Here is a 17,381-nt window from a genome sequence, read left to right on the forward strand (position 1 = left end):
TTTGTTGAAATAGTCTTCATTATTTATGTCTACATACAGCCCAAGTAACAGCCTCGACCAGTGGTGAATAAATACAAAAAGACAGCTTTTTAAAGAGAAAAGTATTCAAGTACTTATTGAACTTAGCTTATATGTGCACCAGTAAATCAGTAATTATACGATCTTTCAAGTGGTTTGCATGCAGAGAAAAAATTAAAACAGCCCTTTCCCTGCAAATGGTCAAAAGCTGTATATGTCAAGTGATGCTCAGGCACACTGGCAAAAGCGATGCATTCAACAGTCCGGGTTCAAGTAATCGCTCAAGATGGTGGTAAGGATAATGCAATTCTTTTTATCGGTGACATTAAAATACAAAATCAGTGACAGTTGTAAGTCTCTGCTGGATTGCTTTTACATTATTCAACTGTACATGCTTGTTAAAAAAAGCACTGAAGACTCCTGTTAATGCAGCTTTGTAAGGCTTTGATAGGGTTGCACAATAACTTGCAGGCATACAGCCCTTGTGTGCAAATTAAAACACAGTAGCAGCAATGGTATCTGAAAAATTCAAATGCAGCTCCAGGAAAAGTAGGCATGACATTTCAAAACAAATATGACAAAAATATTAGTTTCTATCTATGGCTAGTTTTGATATGGTAGACATTAAATGTGAGCAATACATTAGGGGCTGTTGCAAGAATTATAACATGCAGATTGTCTATGTATGCATTAAAAATGTAATATGTCTGAATTAACTAACTTGCTGGCTGAAACAAACACTTAACAATACATGATTGAGACATTTCACAAAATAAAGTGTTGCCCGATTTACAGAAACAATATTTAGTTGAGGTGTATGTAAAACCCAACAATATATTGTTCTAAATGTACCACGTATACTCAAGTATAAACTTAAAATGCCATTAGAAAAATATTCTGTTTACACTTGGGGACACGCATTTGATTTCACCATTCTTATGTAAAGAGTGTTTACAAACTTTACATGAGGACAGAGCACCATCTACTGGTGACCAACAATAATGAACAAAAGAGCAAGTGACCCATCATAACCAACTAGCAACCAGCATTTTTTAAAGCCAGGTGGGAAGACATTGTAGGCAGGTGGCAGCCCCTGTATTGTGATCCAGCTAAAAGGGGCTGGGCAGAACACTGCAACTAGATAGAACAAAATACCATAACCTGTAAAAATAGAAAAAAAGTCAATGTAGTTTTTCCTTGTTTTTTCAGGTAAAAGTGGGGACCTTGGTTTATATTTGAGTATATATGGTGCTAAAAAAAGTGATTTCACATGCATTCAATGTGCAAATAAAAATACTTTATGCTTTTGTCAAAAATCCCATTAGCTAATAAATTCCTGTGCAGAACAAGAGGTATGGTCATAAGGAGGTGGAGGAAATACAGAAGTCGTGTGTTATTTGCCGTGCATCAAAAACAAAATTAGCAGGGCGACAACACAAGAGGAAGGTGGATGCACCCCATTTTCAGCACATTAGGGGCCTCAGGCTCAACGGCAGTCTTAACAAATCCCATTCAATGAAGATGAATGTTCAGAAACCACTTTTTGCAGAGTGCTGTGGCAGATTGTGACGTCATTTTTGGCAGTGCTGTTGCTTTTTGGAAGAAGCTCACCGAGGTCACAACCGCAGTGTGATACTGCCAGGTACACATTAGCATTCTGCTATGCACAGAGAACATTCTAGAGAATTTTCCTTGACAGATTTTAAAGGCCTATAATAGAGGGGCTCTTTAGTGCAGAGAGGCAAATGGGAACAAACCCCCCTAAAAGTACATGACAATGACACTGGAAGTTATTAGCTCTTTGCACCAATATTGTAAGGATTCACATACCCTTAAAAAAAAATTTAAGCTCACCCGCTGTTAAAGAAAATCCTGGCTAACACCCACCTAGAAATGAATTAGGTAAAATAAGAGTAATACTGCACATTTTAGACATCCAATTTACCCATTTCCAAAAAAAATCCCAAAATGCGGTGCATGGTATCAAACAGAGGTATGAATCACTGTAATGGGCATTATTAGGAAGGAGAACAGCAGGCACATATTGGTACCTTCTATACAGCATCACTTGTAATTAATGTGTAGAAAACTTTGTTGAATACAGCATTTTTCCTCTGTTGTCTGTGAAACAAATGTATATTTCTGTTCAGCCAGTCTAACCCAGACACCATAATACAAAGATAGATTGAGGTAAGATTTATAAATACATTTACATAAATAATGAATTGGCACCTAGAATAAATGGAGGCCCTTTACACATGCCTGCATTCACTCTATGCAAGTTAAGCTCTAGTACACATTTAATTTAAATATCATTCTAATATGACAAGTAAGTTTCATCAGAATATACAATCATTTCATTTTGTGAAAAAACCTAAAAAGCCTATCAAAGTATTTGCCATTTCATGTGTATAGGCAGGAAACCACTAAAGGTATGCATAAACATGTAGATGAATAGATAAAAACAAACAGGTTAAAGTTAGCACAGCCATTGATCAGCTTCTTCCCTTCACTATTTACTCTGGGTGACAGAAAGTTGTAAACAAATTCACAGATCAAAAAAACAAAAAACAATACCACATATAAAATTATTAAGAGTATTTCTGCCAGGGGAAAGCAGGTATGTTTCTGTTTTGACAGCCTCCTAAATATGAGAAGCTGTCTAATGTATATTGGTAACAATCAATGCAAAAGAAAAAAAACGGTTGCAGGCCAACTTATAGTCAAAAATATTCCAAAACCTTAAAGACTTAGGTGGAAAAAAAAGTAGGAAATAAGGGAGTAGCTATCCTTCCCTAGCTGTTTGCAGAATATCACTACATGTGCACTGGGTTTAGAGGTGTGAGGTAGTTTTCACCATATTTGTCTTGTTACCAAAGCTTGTGATACTACACCTCCCCGAAGTTGGTGTGCCCAGTTTGCTTGGCATGATCTCTTGCTGCTGACTGTCCAGTTAACCCTTTCTGGCAAACCATACAACGCAGGGCAAATCTATTTACATCTGTAAACTTCCTTTTCTTCCTGGCATCATCTGCCAACTCTAAGGCCTGAACCAGTGCATCATCATCCTTTGTAGAAAAGATGGTCATGGGGGGCATGCTAGGATCAGAAAACTGGCGTTGTAAAGGGTCATAGTGAATGCCGTCATAAATTAACAAAACGCGTTTGCAGTAGCCAGCGTCTTCCCCAAAACGATCTATTCTCACTGTCTGTGTATCTACTACACAGATTTCACACTGATAAAATTTTGAAAGGATAGAAACTTCTATTGCTCCCCCCCAGGTATCATCCCTACGAATCCATGAACAGTATTCTTCATTGCTTTTTCCAAGCACAGCTTCAGAATAACTTGTTGGATCACTGGCAACAACTTCAGCTATAAGTCCGCGCATGTATGGTGCACATGCTGGATCATATATACCACCTTCTACCACATAGTAAACGCTTGTGAAGAGACAGGAATTGTCTGCTGGAACTACTTGACGAACAATTGCAGGAGCTTTTGGCTGCGTCTGATCATTAATACGTTGCTTCACGACAGTAGCAGGTCCACTTTTATCTTCTTCTACAATCAGAGTGTCACCTGTTCAAATACATTAAAATATGCACCTTGAATATCTATTAAATCTCACAAAACAGATTGTTGACAGTTTATTACATTTGCAACACCTCCTTATGTGGTCCTGTTATCTTATCATCTCTCGTCTGGACTACTGTAACATCCTCCTCTCTGGTATTCCACTAACCCAACTCTCTCCTCTACAATCTATTATGAATGCTGCAGCTAGACTCATCCATCCTTCCGACCGCTCCTCTTCTGCTGCATCTCTTTGTAGTTCTCTTCATTGGCTTCTATTTCACCTTCGAACCAAATTCATGCACCTGTGCTTTGCCTTCAAATCCCTCCAGTTTTTGTCCCACTTACATTTCTGACCTGGTAGAAAAATACTCCCCAGCCGCTCTCTTCGCTCCTCCAATAACCACATGACATGCACAGACTTTTTTCCCACCACTCCATATCTCCCCTTCTATAGTGTGATACTTCCCCCACATCCTAGATTGTAAGCACTTCGAGGCAGGGTCCTTTCCTTCTTCTGTGTCACTGTATCTGTCTCTCAATCCCTATTTAATGCACTGTGCTGCGTAATATGTTGGCACTATATAAATCCTTTTTAATAATAATAGTAATAATAACAACAACTAGCTGAAGGTTCTGCACATACCAGTACAGGAGTTTCTTCTACAGAGAACAAAAAGAAAAAAAAAACAGAAACATGCCAGCCAAATACAACCCCAAAAGGCCATGGCGCCTTAGGCCACAGCCTAGGCAGTGTTATGAGATGTCTAGGACCATATCATGTATCACTTAAAGCAAATTATACGTGAGATAATAAACCATTGTCATGTTTTTTATTGCTGCCTGTGTCCTCCTTAGGGGGTTTTACTCTGACTGCCCTGATGACCAATTTCATGCAAAATGAATTTTGAGGGTAAATCCAAAACTTTAAGTTAAAACCTGGAATGAAGAATCTTTCAATGGTGACACCTGCTCCCTTGAAAGGGAGTATTTCTTTCAAATTGGAAAGGTATCCTTAGTTCCTTCACTGTGTACACAACACAAATGTAATATAGCTCATGTTACCTCCATCAGTGTTCTCCAAAATTTTTTGCACCATTGACCAGTTTCATGCAAGAAGTGATTTCCACAGACTTGAATGGGAGGCATGGAACAATTTTGTTACGTGAAACAAACTCTGGTGTTGTAGGTGAAGCGTATCTGTCACGGTCAACTGAAGTTTTTGCTAGTTTGGCACAGCCCATGGTCCAGTAATAAGCCCAGTAATGGGTAAAATTAAGTAGGGGGTTCACAGTGGCTACTTTTCTGAATAATAAACAAATTATTGGGGATCTTGAATGGTATGCACATTCACTGGTGATCATACTTTACCCCAAAAGAACTTGCAATTGTCATGGTTTTCCACTGAAGGCTTTCATTTTTTTGTTTGGGGCTGGCAATTCTGCCCATGTGACACTTTCTGTTATTGCTGCCTTATGGTTAGTCTATGGAGGTACAGCATTGTCCCCCTAGGCCACTAACTCCTTTTATAGTGAAAGTTAATGTTCCATGCACATTCAGATTCTCCTATCTGGTGCCCGGCCTTAGCAAAGATTTTGGCTGCTACTAGTAACATCACTGATAAGTAAAATTCTTCTTCTACCTCTCTGGCGGTATGAATATTTGAGTATTTTTACATGTCAAATTGGTACATCTGACATGTAAAAATACTTCTAATTTTAAATTTCAAGCAGGTCTCATGTCTCCATCCCCCCCCCCCCACAACGTATGCACGCCACCTTTACACACGTTGCATACCCGGCCGGCATTTGCATCCCCTAGCTTCGCGTCTCCAATGCTCACACACTGGCATGCAAGTCTAGGGGAGGCAGATGCCGGACATCGCCAAAGGGATGCTGGCCACGCATCACCAAGTGGACCTAGATGCCGGGAGGACCAGGTAAGTCCTCAATTCAACCGCTTTCTGTAAAGAAATTTCACCCGGAGTCTGTGTTTGAAAACTACTGCCATCTTAAGGATGAGTAAGGATGACAAAGCACCTTATCTTAGCATGGAATCATAACAACTGGGTACACTGTGCATGTGCAGCTTGGGGTACAGTAATGTACTCTGCCTAGGGGTGCAAGTATTTTAGGGCAGTGATCGGCAACCGGTGGTCCGCGGCTCTGACCGGTGGGACCCCAACCTGGGTCAGAAGAGGGACCCTGCTGGGGGGATGCACCGGCCAGAGCTGTGGACCACGTCCCCCATCCAGGCTCCAGGAAATGGGCGGTTTGTGTCCAGGCTCAGATCTGGGATGCGAGAGTGGGTGGGTTCTTGCATCATGACATCAATCTGGGGGAAGTTTCTTTCCCTTTGAGTGTCACCCGACTCCCCACTGTCCTGGGGGGACGGTAGCACAAGGCCGTGGACATGGCCCTGCGCTACTGCCCCCCCCCCCCGGAACTTAGCAAGAGATTGGAGCCTGTAATGGGAGAATGGGTGGGTTCTGGCAACATGACGTCACTCTGGGGGAAATTTCTTTCCCTTTTAGTGACACCGTCACACAGTCCAGATTCTGTGGATTTAGTGGTCTGTATCTCCGAAAGGTTGGCAACCACTGGTTTAGGGTGATTGAGTGGCAGAGATTCGATCTTATTATTTCATATAATATTAGTAACACGGTTGATAGAATCTTCAGTCTGCATGCCTGCTGTATATGTGTTGCTGCTTTGGTAACTTACCGCAGCCAAGCTTCACCTCCGCGCAAACAGAACCATATTGATGATAGGAAATCGCCATCTCCATGGCAGGACGGATCACTAGGAGACATTGGGGGTGCTGTATGGACATTAGATTTACACCTGAGGTGTGGAATATTCATCTCAGGTGAGTAGAATCCAGTGTACTGCAGCATGGGTACTTACCTAATCCATCACCTGATAGCCCACACTAGGCCCTAGCACCGGATATATAACACTGCAATGAAGGTACAATATGTACAGCCGACTCCAGCAGCCCTAATTAGCCCTCGTCTTATTATTACCTGATTTGATGGGCAGTTCCCCCAGGCTGGCATTACCATCGCGCAGGTCTAGGCTGGCGGGTGGATATCCCACCATGACTCGCTGTGTGGGCCCGGAGATACCGCTCACCCCAGCTATCTGCTCCTGGAGCTCCCGGACACTGGACGCTTCTGTCAGCCCCTGAAGCAAATGGGTCCCTTGCCGGGTTTTACAACGAAGCCGCAACATAACGACCGATAACACCGCGAACGATTGACAACTAAACAATAACCTGGGATGCCGGGTAGGCACGCTGAATGGTATCTAATCTCGCGAGAGTTCATGACAACGAGAGCTCCTCCATCTTGGGACACCCTGCTTTGTTTTCGTGATGTTAAAGGGGCCATTTCTATCGTATGTGGTTCAATGAAAAGAAGTGGAACCATAGTGTAGTATCTATGTAGTATACAAAATACGAATATTACTTAGTGAAAGAGTAGTTAACATTCGCTGCAAATGTTCTAACCCTAGTAGGGCAAATGGACATCTCTGTCAGGATGTTCCTCATATAAGAATGTCATACCTATGAGATTGACCTATCAGAATAGCTTATGTATGACTATGTCCCACCAATCAGAACGTCCTGATTAAGAATGTCCCATCACAATGTCCTACATATCACAGTGTTCAGCCTATACCATTTCCCTGGACATTTTAACATAGGGAACCCCTTAAAATAACTTTCAGATCATCAAAGAACCCCTGATATAAATATGATACCCAAACTCATGTTATTTTAGTGTGGTAGTCATTGGGAAGAATGCCACCCTTACCGATGGCCTAAAAGCTCATTAGTATGTTAAATAAGACAAATTATTCATTACTTGAGGAATCCTGGTTGGGAAACCCTGGCCTAGACCAATCAGAATGTCCCAGCTATCGAAATGTCCTAACTATGAGCATATCTGACCAGCAAAATGTCCAATCCGCCTTCTTGCTAATATAAATCACCATGTAGAACTATCTGTATAGGTAGGCAGTTTTCTGTGTATCTATTAGAGAAATATAGGTATGTTACTAAAGTGCCATACATTTATTTTCTAATAACTGTAGCTTGATTTATGTAATATTCTTCTTTCTAGTTCTGACAAAGTAAGCTCTGCTATCCCCATATGGCTACTATAGGTATGGTAGGAGAATCTGACAGCCACATATATAGACAATAGACCCCTCAGATTGTGCTAGGAGCTCCCTGATATCCTCTAATAGGTCTGGTAGGACAATCTAATTAATATTACACAGTATTTTTATAGCACCAACATATTACGCAGCGCCAATTAACCTAACTGCATGTTTTTGGAATGTAGGAGGAAACCCAAGCAAACACGGGGAGAACCTACAAACTCCATGCAGATAGTCGAACCTGGGACCTAGCGCTGCAAAGGCTAACCACCCAGCCATGTGCTGCCCAATCTAATGGGCAGATATATGGATAATTGCCCCAAAGGATTGTTATATTGTTCTATTCATACCCCAGATGCATTCTATAAGTGAGGTAGGACATAGACAAATTTCTAGACAGTCCCACAGATTGCACAATACCTTAAAGTATATTTAGTGGGGGCTTGTCATACAATCTGATGGGATGATAAATCTGCCCATCAGATTGTCCTATGACACCAGATATCAAGGAGCTTACTCAGGGGATAATTGACCATATATTTGCCCATTCCTTTTCTTACCACGTCTATTGAATAATATTGGGAGCTGCTAGTGCAATCTGATGTGATGATTGTCTAGAAATGAGACCATCAGACTGTCCTACCTCACCTATAGGAGCCATCTAGGCAGCAGATAGCGGTGTAAAGAAAATATCAGATAAAACAAGCTGCACTTATTTAAAACACGACAGTTTAGAGTTGTAAATATATATATCTTACACAATTTCCAAGGATGTAGGACATTGTGATAGGTAAGACTTTAGAATTGTGATATGTAAGATGTTCTGATATACAGGACATAGTCATGGTGTTATGGGTTGGACATTCCTATGAGTAGGTCTTTTTTTATTGGCATGACATTTCCATGGGTATGACATTGTTATAGATTGGACATGGTCATGGCATTTTCATGGGTAGGGCATGCTGAAAGGTATGTATCACCCCCCAGACAGGTGAGAAATATTTCTACCTGCTTCCTACCTGTAACCTGACTGACCCCAGCTACATACAGGTGAAGAAGTGTATTACATTACTCATCTATTATCTGTGTCCGCCCTTGTAATACAAGGTAACAGTATAGCAAATAATATGACGTCAGTTATCGTGAAGTACGCGGAAGCAATGATAAACACTTGGCAGCTGTCAGATGGTGATTTCTGGGGAAGCAGCGATTGGTCCAGCATTGTGACGTAGCCGAGTCCTCGGTGGGTGTGGTCATCACTGGGCTCGGTGTGAAGTAGCGGTGTCTGGAGGAACTTATGAACTGTAAACAGAAGGTGATCAGACTGTGATCTTCTATTACCCGGGAGAGCTGCAATTAGGGTGAGTTCTCATCTCTGTATAAACATTCACTTCATCGCCTAGTAGGGTGATCGGGTGACTTTCGTTTATTGATTGTTCCTAAAATTTGGCGTGTGATGAATGTTGGTGATCGGTGTGTTCTTTAAGCGTATCAGAAGGACTTTTCAAAGGCAAAATAATTGGATCTTGTTTTAGATCTTCTTCTGTAATAATAAAATGGTTTGTGCCTGTTATTCCTATTAACTTTCATTTATAAAGCGCCAACATATGACGTAGCGCAGTACAATAAATTGGTTATACGTTTATGGTGTGATTGTGCTTATTCACTGTCATATTGCAAACCATGAACTGAAAATTGTCACATGCCTGGTCAGTGTTGAAACAATAGAAAGTGATATATATCACATATGGTATAGCTGGATCTAAGTGTTTGTGTGCAAATTATTAGGCCTTGTTCCCACTTATAATGCAAAATTACCCCGGAAATTGCAATTGTAGTATGATCTGTACCACACCTTTACCTCTGCGTTTCCTAGTGCAGTTGTGCTTTTTTTTTTTCACAATTTTCTAAAAAAATTATCAAAAACATCTAAAAGCTACAACATGTGACATAACGTGTGAATAATATATGTGTTGTAGGCAAGTCTGAAAAGAACAGAAAAAAAGTTGTATTTTTATTGTATTTGTATTATTTTTGTTGTAGTGTGTATCTTTAGTTCACAATGTGCATTGAACATGATATTCAGTTTAAGATTTTGCTGAAAAGGTATTTAGGGTATTAATTCATAAAAATATATATAAAATAATAATTAATTCATAAAACAAGCATTATCTGTTTTCTGATGACCTCCAACTATATTCGTCTTCTCCCAGCTCCTTATAGCCAGGTGTACCACCTGGGACTTTTCAGCAACCACCCGCCTGGTTTTGGTTGGTTATTGATGGGCTAGCTCATAATACAGGGGCTGCCACCCACCTAAAATTTATCCCCACCCAGCTTAAAAAAAATCTGGGTTGAGCACTGTATCTTATGCCTTCCGCCAATACCTCTTTACCATCTATAATTCAGGAAGCTTGGTGTCTGTAATAATTTTAGGGTAAAATAGAACAAATCTGAAATTCTCCAATGGGTTAAACAAACCCCAAGCAACACACCAGCACTTACCCCCCCTTCCTACCCAACACTTTTGTACAAACTGGAATGCACTTCTCTCTAAAAGTAAAAATTCCTCTAGATCAGGACTCGTGACAACCCAAACCTCCCACTGTCCCGTGTCAAACAAAACGTGGGTTGCCAAGAGTTGCTCTGATTAGTCACAATTTTACACAATGAGTATTTATCTCCTCTTATATTACAAACTTCCTATTCCATTGGAAGTTTCTCCAGCCTTAACTACACACTGATTTCCTTGTTGCCTCATTCCATGGCAGTGACTCTCTGTGGACATTAGAATGATCACCCAACCCATCTAATCTCCTATCTTTACATTGTAATCTTACTCAATAACCACCCTAACTCACCTACTTACCTGGAACAATTATGATAGATCCATATCCTATAAAGCACAAAAATATACAATACTTTAACAATAGTACTGATGTATTGAATTGCCAAATGTGCCAATAATAAACACAATACAACCAGGGAATGATTGACTTGAAGAAAAATGTTCTACAATATATTGTGTAAATGGAACTTTTTATTCTTTCAAAACATATGTCACAGCATATTATACTTCCTCAGGAAAAGGAAGAGGACTGCACAATCTGAAATGTAACATATACAAACTTTATACACTTTATTATATATTTCTGGAATGTGTGTTCCCTAAGGCAGTGTTTTTCAACCTTTTTTGAGCCACGGCACATTTTTTACATTGAAAAAATCCTGCAGCACACCACAAATCAAAAATGTTACAAAATGACACTCTGTAGCTAATTCACTTGTCTCTAAGAATAAACAAGGCAATTAAGCTACCTACTGCCACCCACTGACATGGAGGAGTATTACATTACTCTGCTAGTCATTACAGCACAGACACTCCACAATGGTAATTGGATAATTTCCCACGGTACACCTGAAGATCTCTCATGGCACACTAGTGTGCCGCAGCAATCACTGCCCCAAGGAACTCTATACCATCTGTAATTCAGGAAGCTTGGTATTTATGTAATATTTTGTGTATGCCAAAACTAGACCTAGATATTTTAAGTAACCTACTAGAAATAATAAATTATTATTAATGTATTACTTTTTTTTTTCAGTGCCTTCTAATGTTGCATGTCATAATGGCTGAAAATATTGATCATGGTAAATAACAATTGTTACTGGTTAGCAATTTGAGCCTATTGTAATTTTTGTTTGTTTTTTAATTAGTGAATAGTCATCACTATGTTTCCTAACAAGAATATGGCAAGAGGCCACTGGGTTTTTCTGCTTGTATGCATTTCAGCCTCCATTTCTGTGGTTTATGGTAAGTTCTCTGTAAACATTTATTTACATATATATTTATGTTATGTTCTGTTATATTTATTGGAGAGCCAATAATAAAAAATCACCTTAGAGGTTTTTTTCAAAAGCGTTTCAAATGAATAGTTATATTGCGGCAAGAACAGCTTTTTCTTCATTGCTCAAATTCTCTCTGGTACTGCCCCCTGCAGACCATATTGTGCATTAACACCCCCTTACCAACTTAACCAACCCTCCCTCTCCACATTTTTACCATGATCCAAAGAAGTTCCTGTACCGTGTTTATTTTCTCCACCACAAGTCCTTCTGAGGGCTATTTTATGAGGAGATCAATAAATGTAATAGAACTCTTTAGGAGTACTCTGACTGTACTCGGCAGTTGTAGGCAGCTTTCAAAGTGGAACTAAACCCATTTAGTCCTGGAAAGTGCAAAGGAGCATTTCCTGTCTTTCTGCAATAATGATCTGCCGGATCCAACATTTCTAAAAATAGAACTTTGGTTCAAATTTAAGGGCTACCTGTGCAGAACTTCGGGGACAGAGTTTTTTTTTTTGGCATCCTAAGACATATTTACTTGGGCGTGCCTGTAGGCTATTTCCCAAAAGGAAGGCAGGGCAGAAACATTAATAGATAAATACAAATGTACTGAGTTCTTTGGGTATTCGACCAGGCAGCATAACACCCTTTCTACACACAAAGGAATTGTACTTTTCTTATTCTATAGAATTTAACTCCCCTGTCACTCTGCTATCTTCCCCCAGGCTTTCTGACTGGTCAGTCTGCAATGATTTAATTCTGCATATATGCATAGGAGTTCACTATTACCAGCACCACGGTATGCCAAGAATCTGTAAGTCTTATTGCAGTATAGTAGCACATACCTTACCTGTTGTAACAACTCTCATTTTAAGTTTAATTTTATTTTGGTCCCATTATATTCATGTTGTTGGCCATGATAAATACAGATACAGATGGGTTTATTGAGATCTGTGTATGATTAAGATACATTGCTCTTGCTTTTACCTATTGTTACATTGCTTCCTATTTCTGGTTGAATATGGTTCTACATGATGTTTTTTGAGTTCTCTGTAAGGTTTTATTTTTTTTTACATTTATTGTATTCTAGTGTATTTGTTTTACCAGTGATTCACCCGTGTGAATGTTTGCTCATACTTGCGTCAGCTTAAATAAAAGCAGTTCACCCATGCGATCTGGTCCCGCATTGTTCTGGGATTCTTCTTCATCCCTGCACCATTCTCTGCTTTCTCTCCCAGTCTTCTTACTCCGCCATCCCATCTCACACTGGGCAGGTGCAAGATCGAGTGACATAGCCAATGTGAAGGGCATCTCATTCCCCTTGGTTGAAAAAATGCCCCTTCTGTGCATGCTGGAGCTTATGGCATGCTCAGAGCCTCCTAGTATGCTGCAGCAATCAAGACTTAGATGGGTGGTGCTGCAAAAAAAAACAAAAAAAAACATTTTTTACTTTATTTAGAAGGGTTGTCTACCCTTCTATGTAAAGTAAAAATGTTGAGTTCAGGTACGCTTTTAATACTGGGGATAATGTCAATGTAGACTTTTTCAAATGTAAGGACACTATACTAACTAGTTTTGGCTGGTATATTAGTTTTGATCACAGCTAAGAGCTCTGTCTCTGCCTTGGCTTCTCATTTTTTGGTGTGTACCATAATTTAAGGGGTGAATCACATTGTACCCCTGGTGCCACCTATGTCTATGTAGGATCTGAATCTAGTTCTTATGGCTGTTTTGCCATCACTGTGTCTCAAATGTTTAAAATATGCAAGGCTACCCAGTTAGAATATTTTAAATGTTTAAATATTTTTGTTGTCTCCTATGAATCTGCCACAATTTCCAGATGGAAGGAAAGACTAGCCTTTAAGCTAATGCTTTTAGTAGTTAGGACCTTGGTTACCAGTTGCAGCACACCCCACAAAGGTAGTAGGCACTTACTGGGCTTCATGTAACCAGTTTCTCTGGTTAGCAAAGTGGCCTCCTGGTTGTCCATTCATATTTTTACAAATTTGATAGCTTACCATTTTCAGATGGCTGTTTTGGCTGTAAGGTGTAACAGGTAACAGTGTGATGTTTTGTCCTGAAGGGTGTTCCTTATAATGTTCCTTTTAATGCACCCATTATAGATGACTACATTATGACATCCCATTGTTGGGGATATTTTAATTGTCTTTGCTGTGTCCTTAAATGATAAATAGAAAAATTATTTTTTGGACTTTTCATAAAACTATTTTCTTTACATTCATTGAAGGGCACAGCACCAAGCATTTTGTTTGTTTTGGACGCTTTTCGGTTTGGAAATGTTTTTTTCTTTTACTGCTTGTTACTAACTGAGCATGTCTCTGAGGGAAGGTATAACCATGCAAACACTGTATAAAACATATGCAAAACAGCAAAAGACAAGCAAACATTAACCCAAAAGATGACAGATTATTTTACATTTTATTGATTATAACACAAATCCAGTGAGTCACAAGTTTACATGTTTTTAACTGTACCTTTAAACAGTTTGCAAACATTCAGAAAATGTCAAGCCTTTAGTCGATTAGACAATTGGCTTCCAATAGTCAATCAATCTAATTACATTGTCAGCATGTGCATGTATAATAATGCCTTCCAATAAACTCCCTGCCTCATTTTTGACATAATAGGAAAATCAAAGAAAGTTAGCCATTACCTCAGAATAAAAAGTGTAAATCTGGTTCATCTTTAAGGACCATTACTAAATGCCTGAAGGATACTCGTACACGCTGAGGTGCACAGCTTCATGCACCCCTGCCATACCTGTCAGGGCACAGCAGGAAGCACACACAGTGCCAAGTCCGGGATCCTCGGGGAAAGGTAACGCATGTTTCCTAATGACAAAACCTTTCCACACTTCTCTCCCTCACATAATGCTGCACACTGCTCACCTGCATATACTTCCTACCACTATACTCTTCACATTCCTCACCTTCACATACTGACACCAAACATGCCTTTTTCTCCTTTGGTTATACTTTGGTTTCCTCTTGTGGACATTCCGACATCTTTTTCAGCCCTCTCCTACGTGAATATCATATTTTCATACCCTCCGCACTACTCTGCAAACAATGGCTACTGTCATGTTTGCTACATGTCTTGAACATACTGGTAAGACCAGACTGGTAAGAAAATGGAGAGGCCGAATGTGAAAAACCAAATATGCCCCATTATATAATAGCTTGTAGAACCCCGTTTAGCACCCATTAGCTTGAAGTTGTCATTTTCTGTATATTGAGTCTCTCACATTGTTGTGAAGTAAGTTGTTGCCCACTCCTTCTTTACAACATTGCTTCAGTTCGTTGAGGTTTACATGCATTCATTTATGCACAGTTGTTTCACAGCATTTGAATCAGGTTAATGTCTGTACTTTGACAAGGCCATTGCAAAAGCCCAGTCATCACCCCTCACTCACCGTGCTTGACAGTTGGTATGAGGTGGTTGTTCTGATATACGGTTTGATTTTTTCCAAACATAGTGCTGTGGATTATGGCCAATAATCACTACTTTGGTCTTTTCTGTTCGAAGGAAATTGTTCCAGAAGTCTTGTGGTTTGTTGAGATCCAACGTTTGAAAACCTAAAATGTGCTGCCATGTTCTTTGAACATAGTGAATCTCCCCAGTTGGCACAGAGAGCCCAGGAACTTGACCAAAGATCTAACCCTCCTCTACTGGGAAAAAGTTTTTCATACATTTCAAAAACCAAACTAAAAAGAAAACTTGCCTGTGGCATTCTAAATGTTGGGGTACCTATAGTACATTGTCCACTGGAAAGGCATTGTTCTGCATGTCTCCCTCCGCCCAGAAAGGCATTGTACACTGTATACTAACCACACTGGGTTGAGTGGAGGTATGGTTTATATTACTTCTTGAAAAACATTCATGTTCTAGAATATTTACATCTGCAGACTGAGCATTGTTTACGGTCTTCTTTCTGGGTGGAAAGATAAATTGGTGTAAATGAGAGAGGTGACCCCAACTATAGTCTTACTGATAAGGTTGCCAACCCCATAGTGGTTCGAAGTATAAAGAAACAGGAGAAAGACAGCTTAAGTGTATATTTTCAAATAAACACAGTGTAGTAAGTACAAAAATAATAATAGTTTGTGTGATTCACAAACAAATTATACAAGTCTAAAAACACTTATTAGAGTAAAGACATCCCTGGATATAACAAAAAATAGGGGTATGCCTTGCTTTCTAAAGAAAAAGTCATCTAACAATAAGTTGCAACAGATGTACCAAAGCTCAAATAAATCTACCCTGACGCATTTTGCCATAAGGCTTCATCAGGGGATGCATAGTGCGAGTCAGAGCAGCTGTACAATAGAAAATAAAAATTATAATACATAAGTCATTCAAAAATGCTATACAGAGCAAAATACCACAAAGTGGCGATCAAAATGTGAGTAAAAAAGTAAAGGCTAGATAATCCAACGTGATCATATAAGTACAGGTGCTAGCTCAAGATAATTTACCGGTTGATATCTTATAGTGTGCATAAATGTTAATCTATATAGATGAGAACAAAGGGTAGCATTGTGTGTGTGAAAACTATCGATTGATATCTGACAGTCCTCAAAGGGTCAATACAATTGAATTGTGCCCAATTTATGATTAGGTGTGTCTGTGATAATAGGTTAACAAGCTTAAGCTGCGTACACACGGCAAATTTTTCTCGCCCGATAATCGGTATCGGCCAATTATCGGGCGAAAATCTGCCGTGTGTACAGTCGGTCGTCGTCCGACGACCGTCCTGGCGGATCCATGGACGATGGACGACGACCGATCCTAATGAAAGGGAAGGGGAGAGCGCGCAGCAGGGTGCCGCTCCGTCGCTCTCCCCCTCCCCTCTCCATAGAGCATGAACGGTGCTGTATGTACAGCATCGTTCATGCATCGTGCAGTCTTTTCTCGTTGGAAAGGATCGTGAAAGATCCTTTCCAACGAGAAAAATTGCAGGTGTGTACGCAGCTTTAGACTTACTAGAGTGTTAGGATTACATATGAAAAAAGGGTAACGTTCTCTGCTGATGAAGGAAGGTATACGATACTCAAGCAACAATCAAGAAACGGTAACGCAGAGCTGAAGTATCAAGGTGGTTCCGAACAAACAGATTATACAGAAGTAGAATACCGAAATATATTCCCACAAAATGATAATTAGTTATACCAATGGAAACAATTATTATTCAATATGGATCCAGGAATATCTTTGGATCCAGTGTCCCCTGATTCCCACTTTCTATATCTTGCCCAAAATCCACATGAACCCTACCAACCCGAGTGGAAGACCGATTGTTTCTGGAGTGAATTCATTGACTATGAATGCCAGTGAATTAATAGATTCTTATTTAGGACCCTTAGTTACTCGATTACCATCTTATCTCAAAGATACCATCAAACTCCTGAAACGTACGAATAACCTTTTCTGTACCTCCCAACACTATATTGGTGGCCATCAGATATCAATCCATAGTTTTTACACACACAATGTTACCCTTTGTTCTCATTTATATAGATTAACATGCACACCATAAGCTATCAACAGGTAAATTATCTTGAGCTACCATGTTTTCCCGAAAATAAGACCTACCCCGAAAGTAAGCCCTAGCATGCTAATCATGCAAGGGTGAAATATAAGCCCTCCCCCGAAAGTTGACCCTATTGGCTTCTTCGGAGGGTGCGGTCACGTGGTACACAGAGGGATACCAAGAGAAGGGAGAGAGCAGACAGCGAGCAGGAGATTTTCAAAGC

The 17,381-nt window shown here is 39.9% G+C and overlaps 1 protein-coding gene and 1 long non-coding RNA gene across 2 annotated transcripts; one reads left to right on the forward strand and one right to left on the reverse strand.

The window, feature by feature from the left end:
* Positions 1 to 6,908, reverse strand: YOD1 (YOD1 deubiquitinase). Its single transcript, XM_072425182.1, has 2 exons — positions 6,621 to 6,908; positions 1 to 3,601 (listed from the first exon to the last, which is right to left on the reverse strand). Exons 1-2 carry the CDS (start codon positions 6,826 to 6,828, stop codon positions 2,907 to 2,909), a joined length of 903 nt encoding a protein of 300 aa, XP_072281283.1. The 5' UTR covers positions 6,829 to 6,908; the 3' UTR covers positions 1 to 2,906.
* A 2,088-nt stretch (positions 6,909 to 8,996) lies between these two features.
* On the forward strand, positions 8,997 to 13,041 carry LOC140340145 (uncharacterized). The gene is made up of 3 exons (XR_011922602.1): positions 8,997 to 9,122; positions 11,479 to 11,575; positions 12,333 to 13,041. It is a non-coding gene; the product is annotated as an uncharacterized lncRNA (long non-coding RNA).
* The last annotated feature ends 4,340 nt before the right edge of the window (positions 13,042 to 17,381 follow it).

This window comes from Pyxicephalus adspersus, chromosome 1 (genome assembly GCF_032062135.1).
Source record: "Pyxicephalus adspersus chromosome 1, UCB_Pads_2.0, whole genome shotgun sequence".
Lineage (NCBI taxonomy): Eukaryota > Metazoa > Chordata > Amphibia > Anura > Pyxicephalidae > Pyxicephalus > Pyxicephalus adspersus.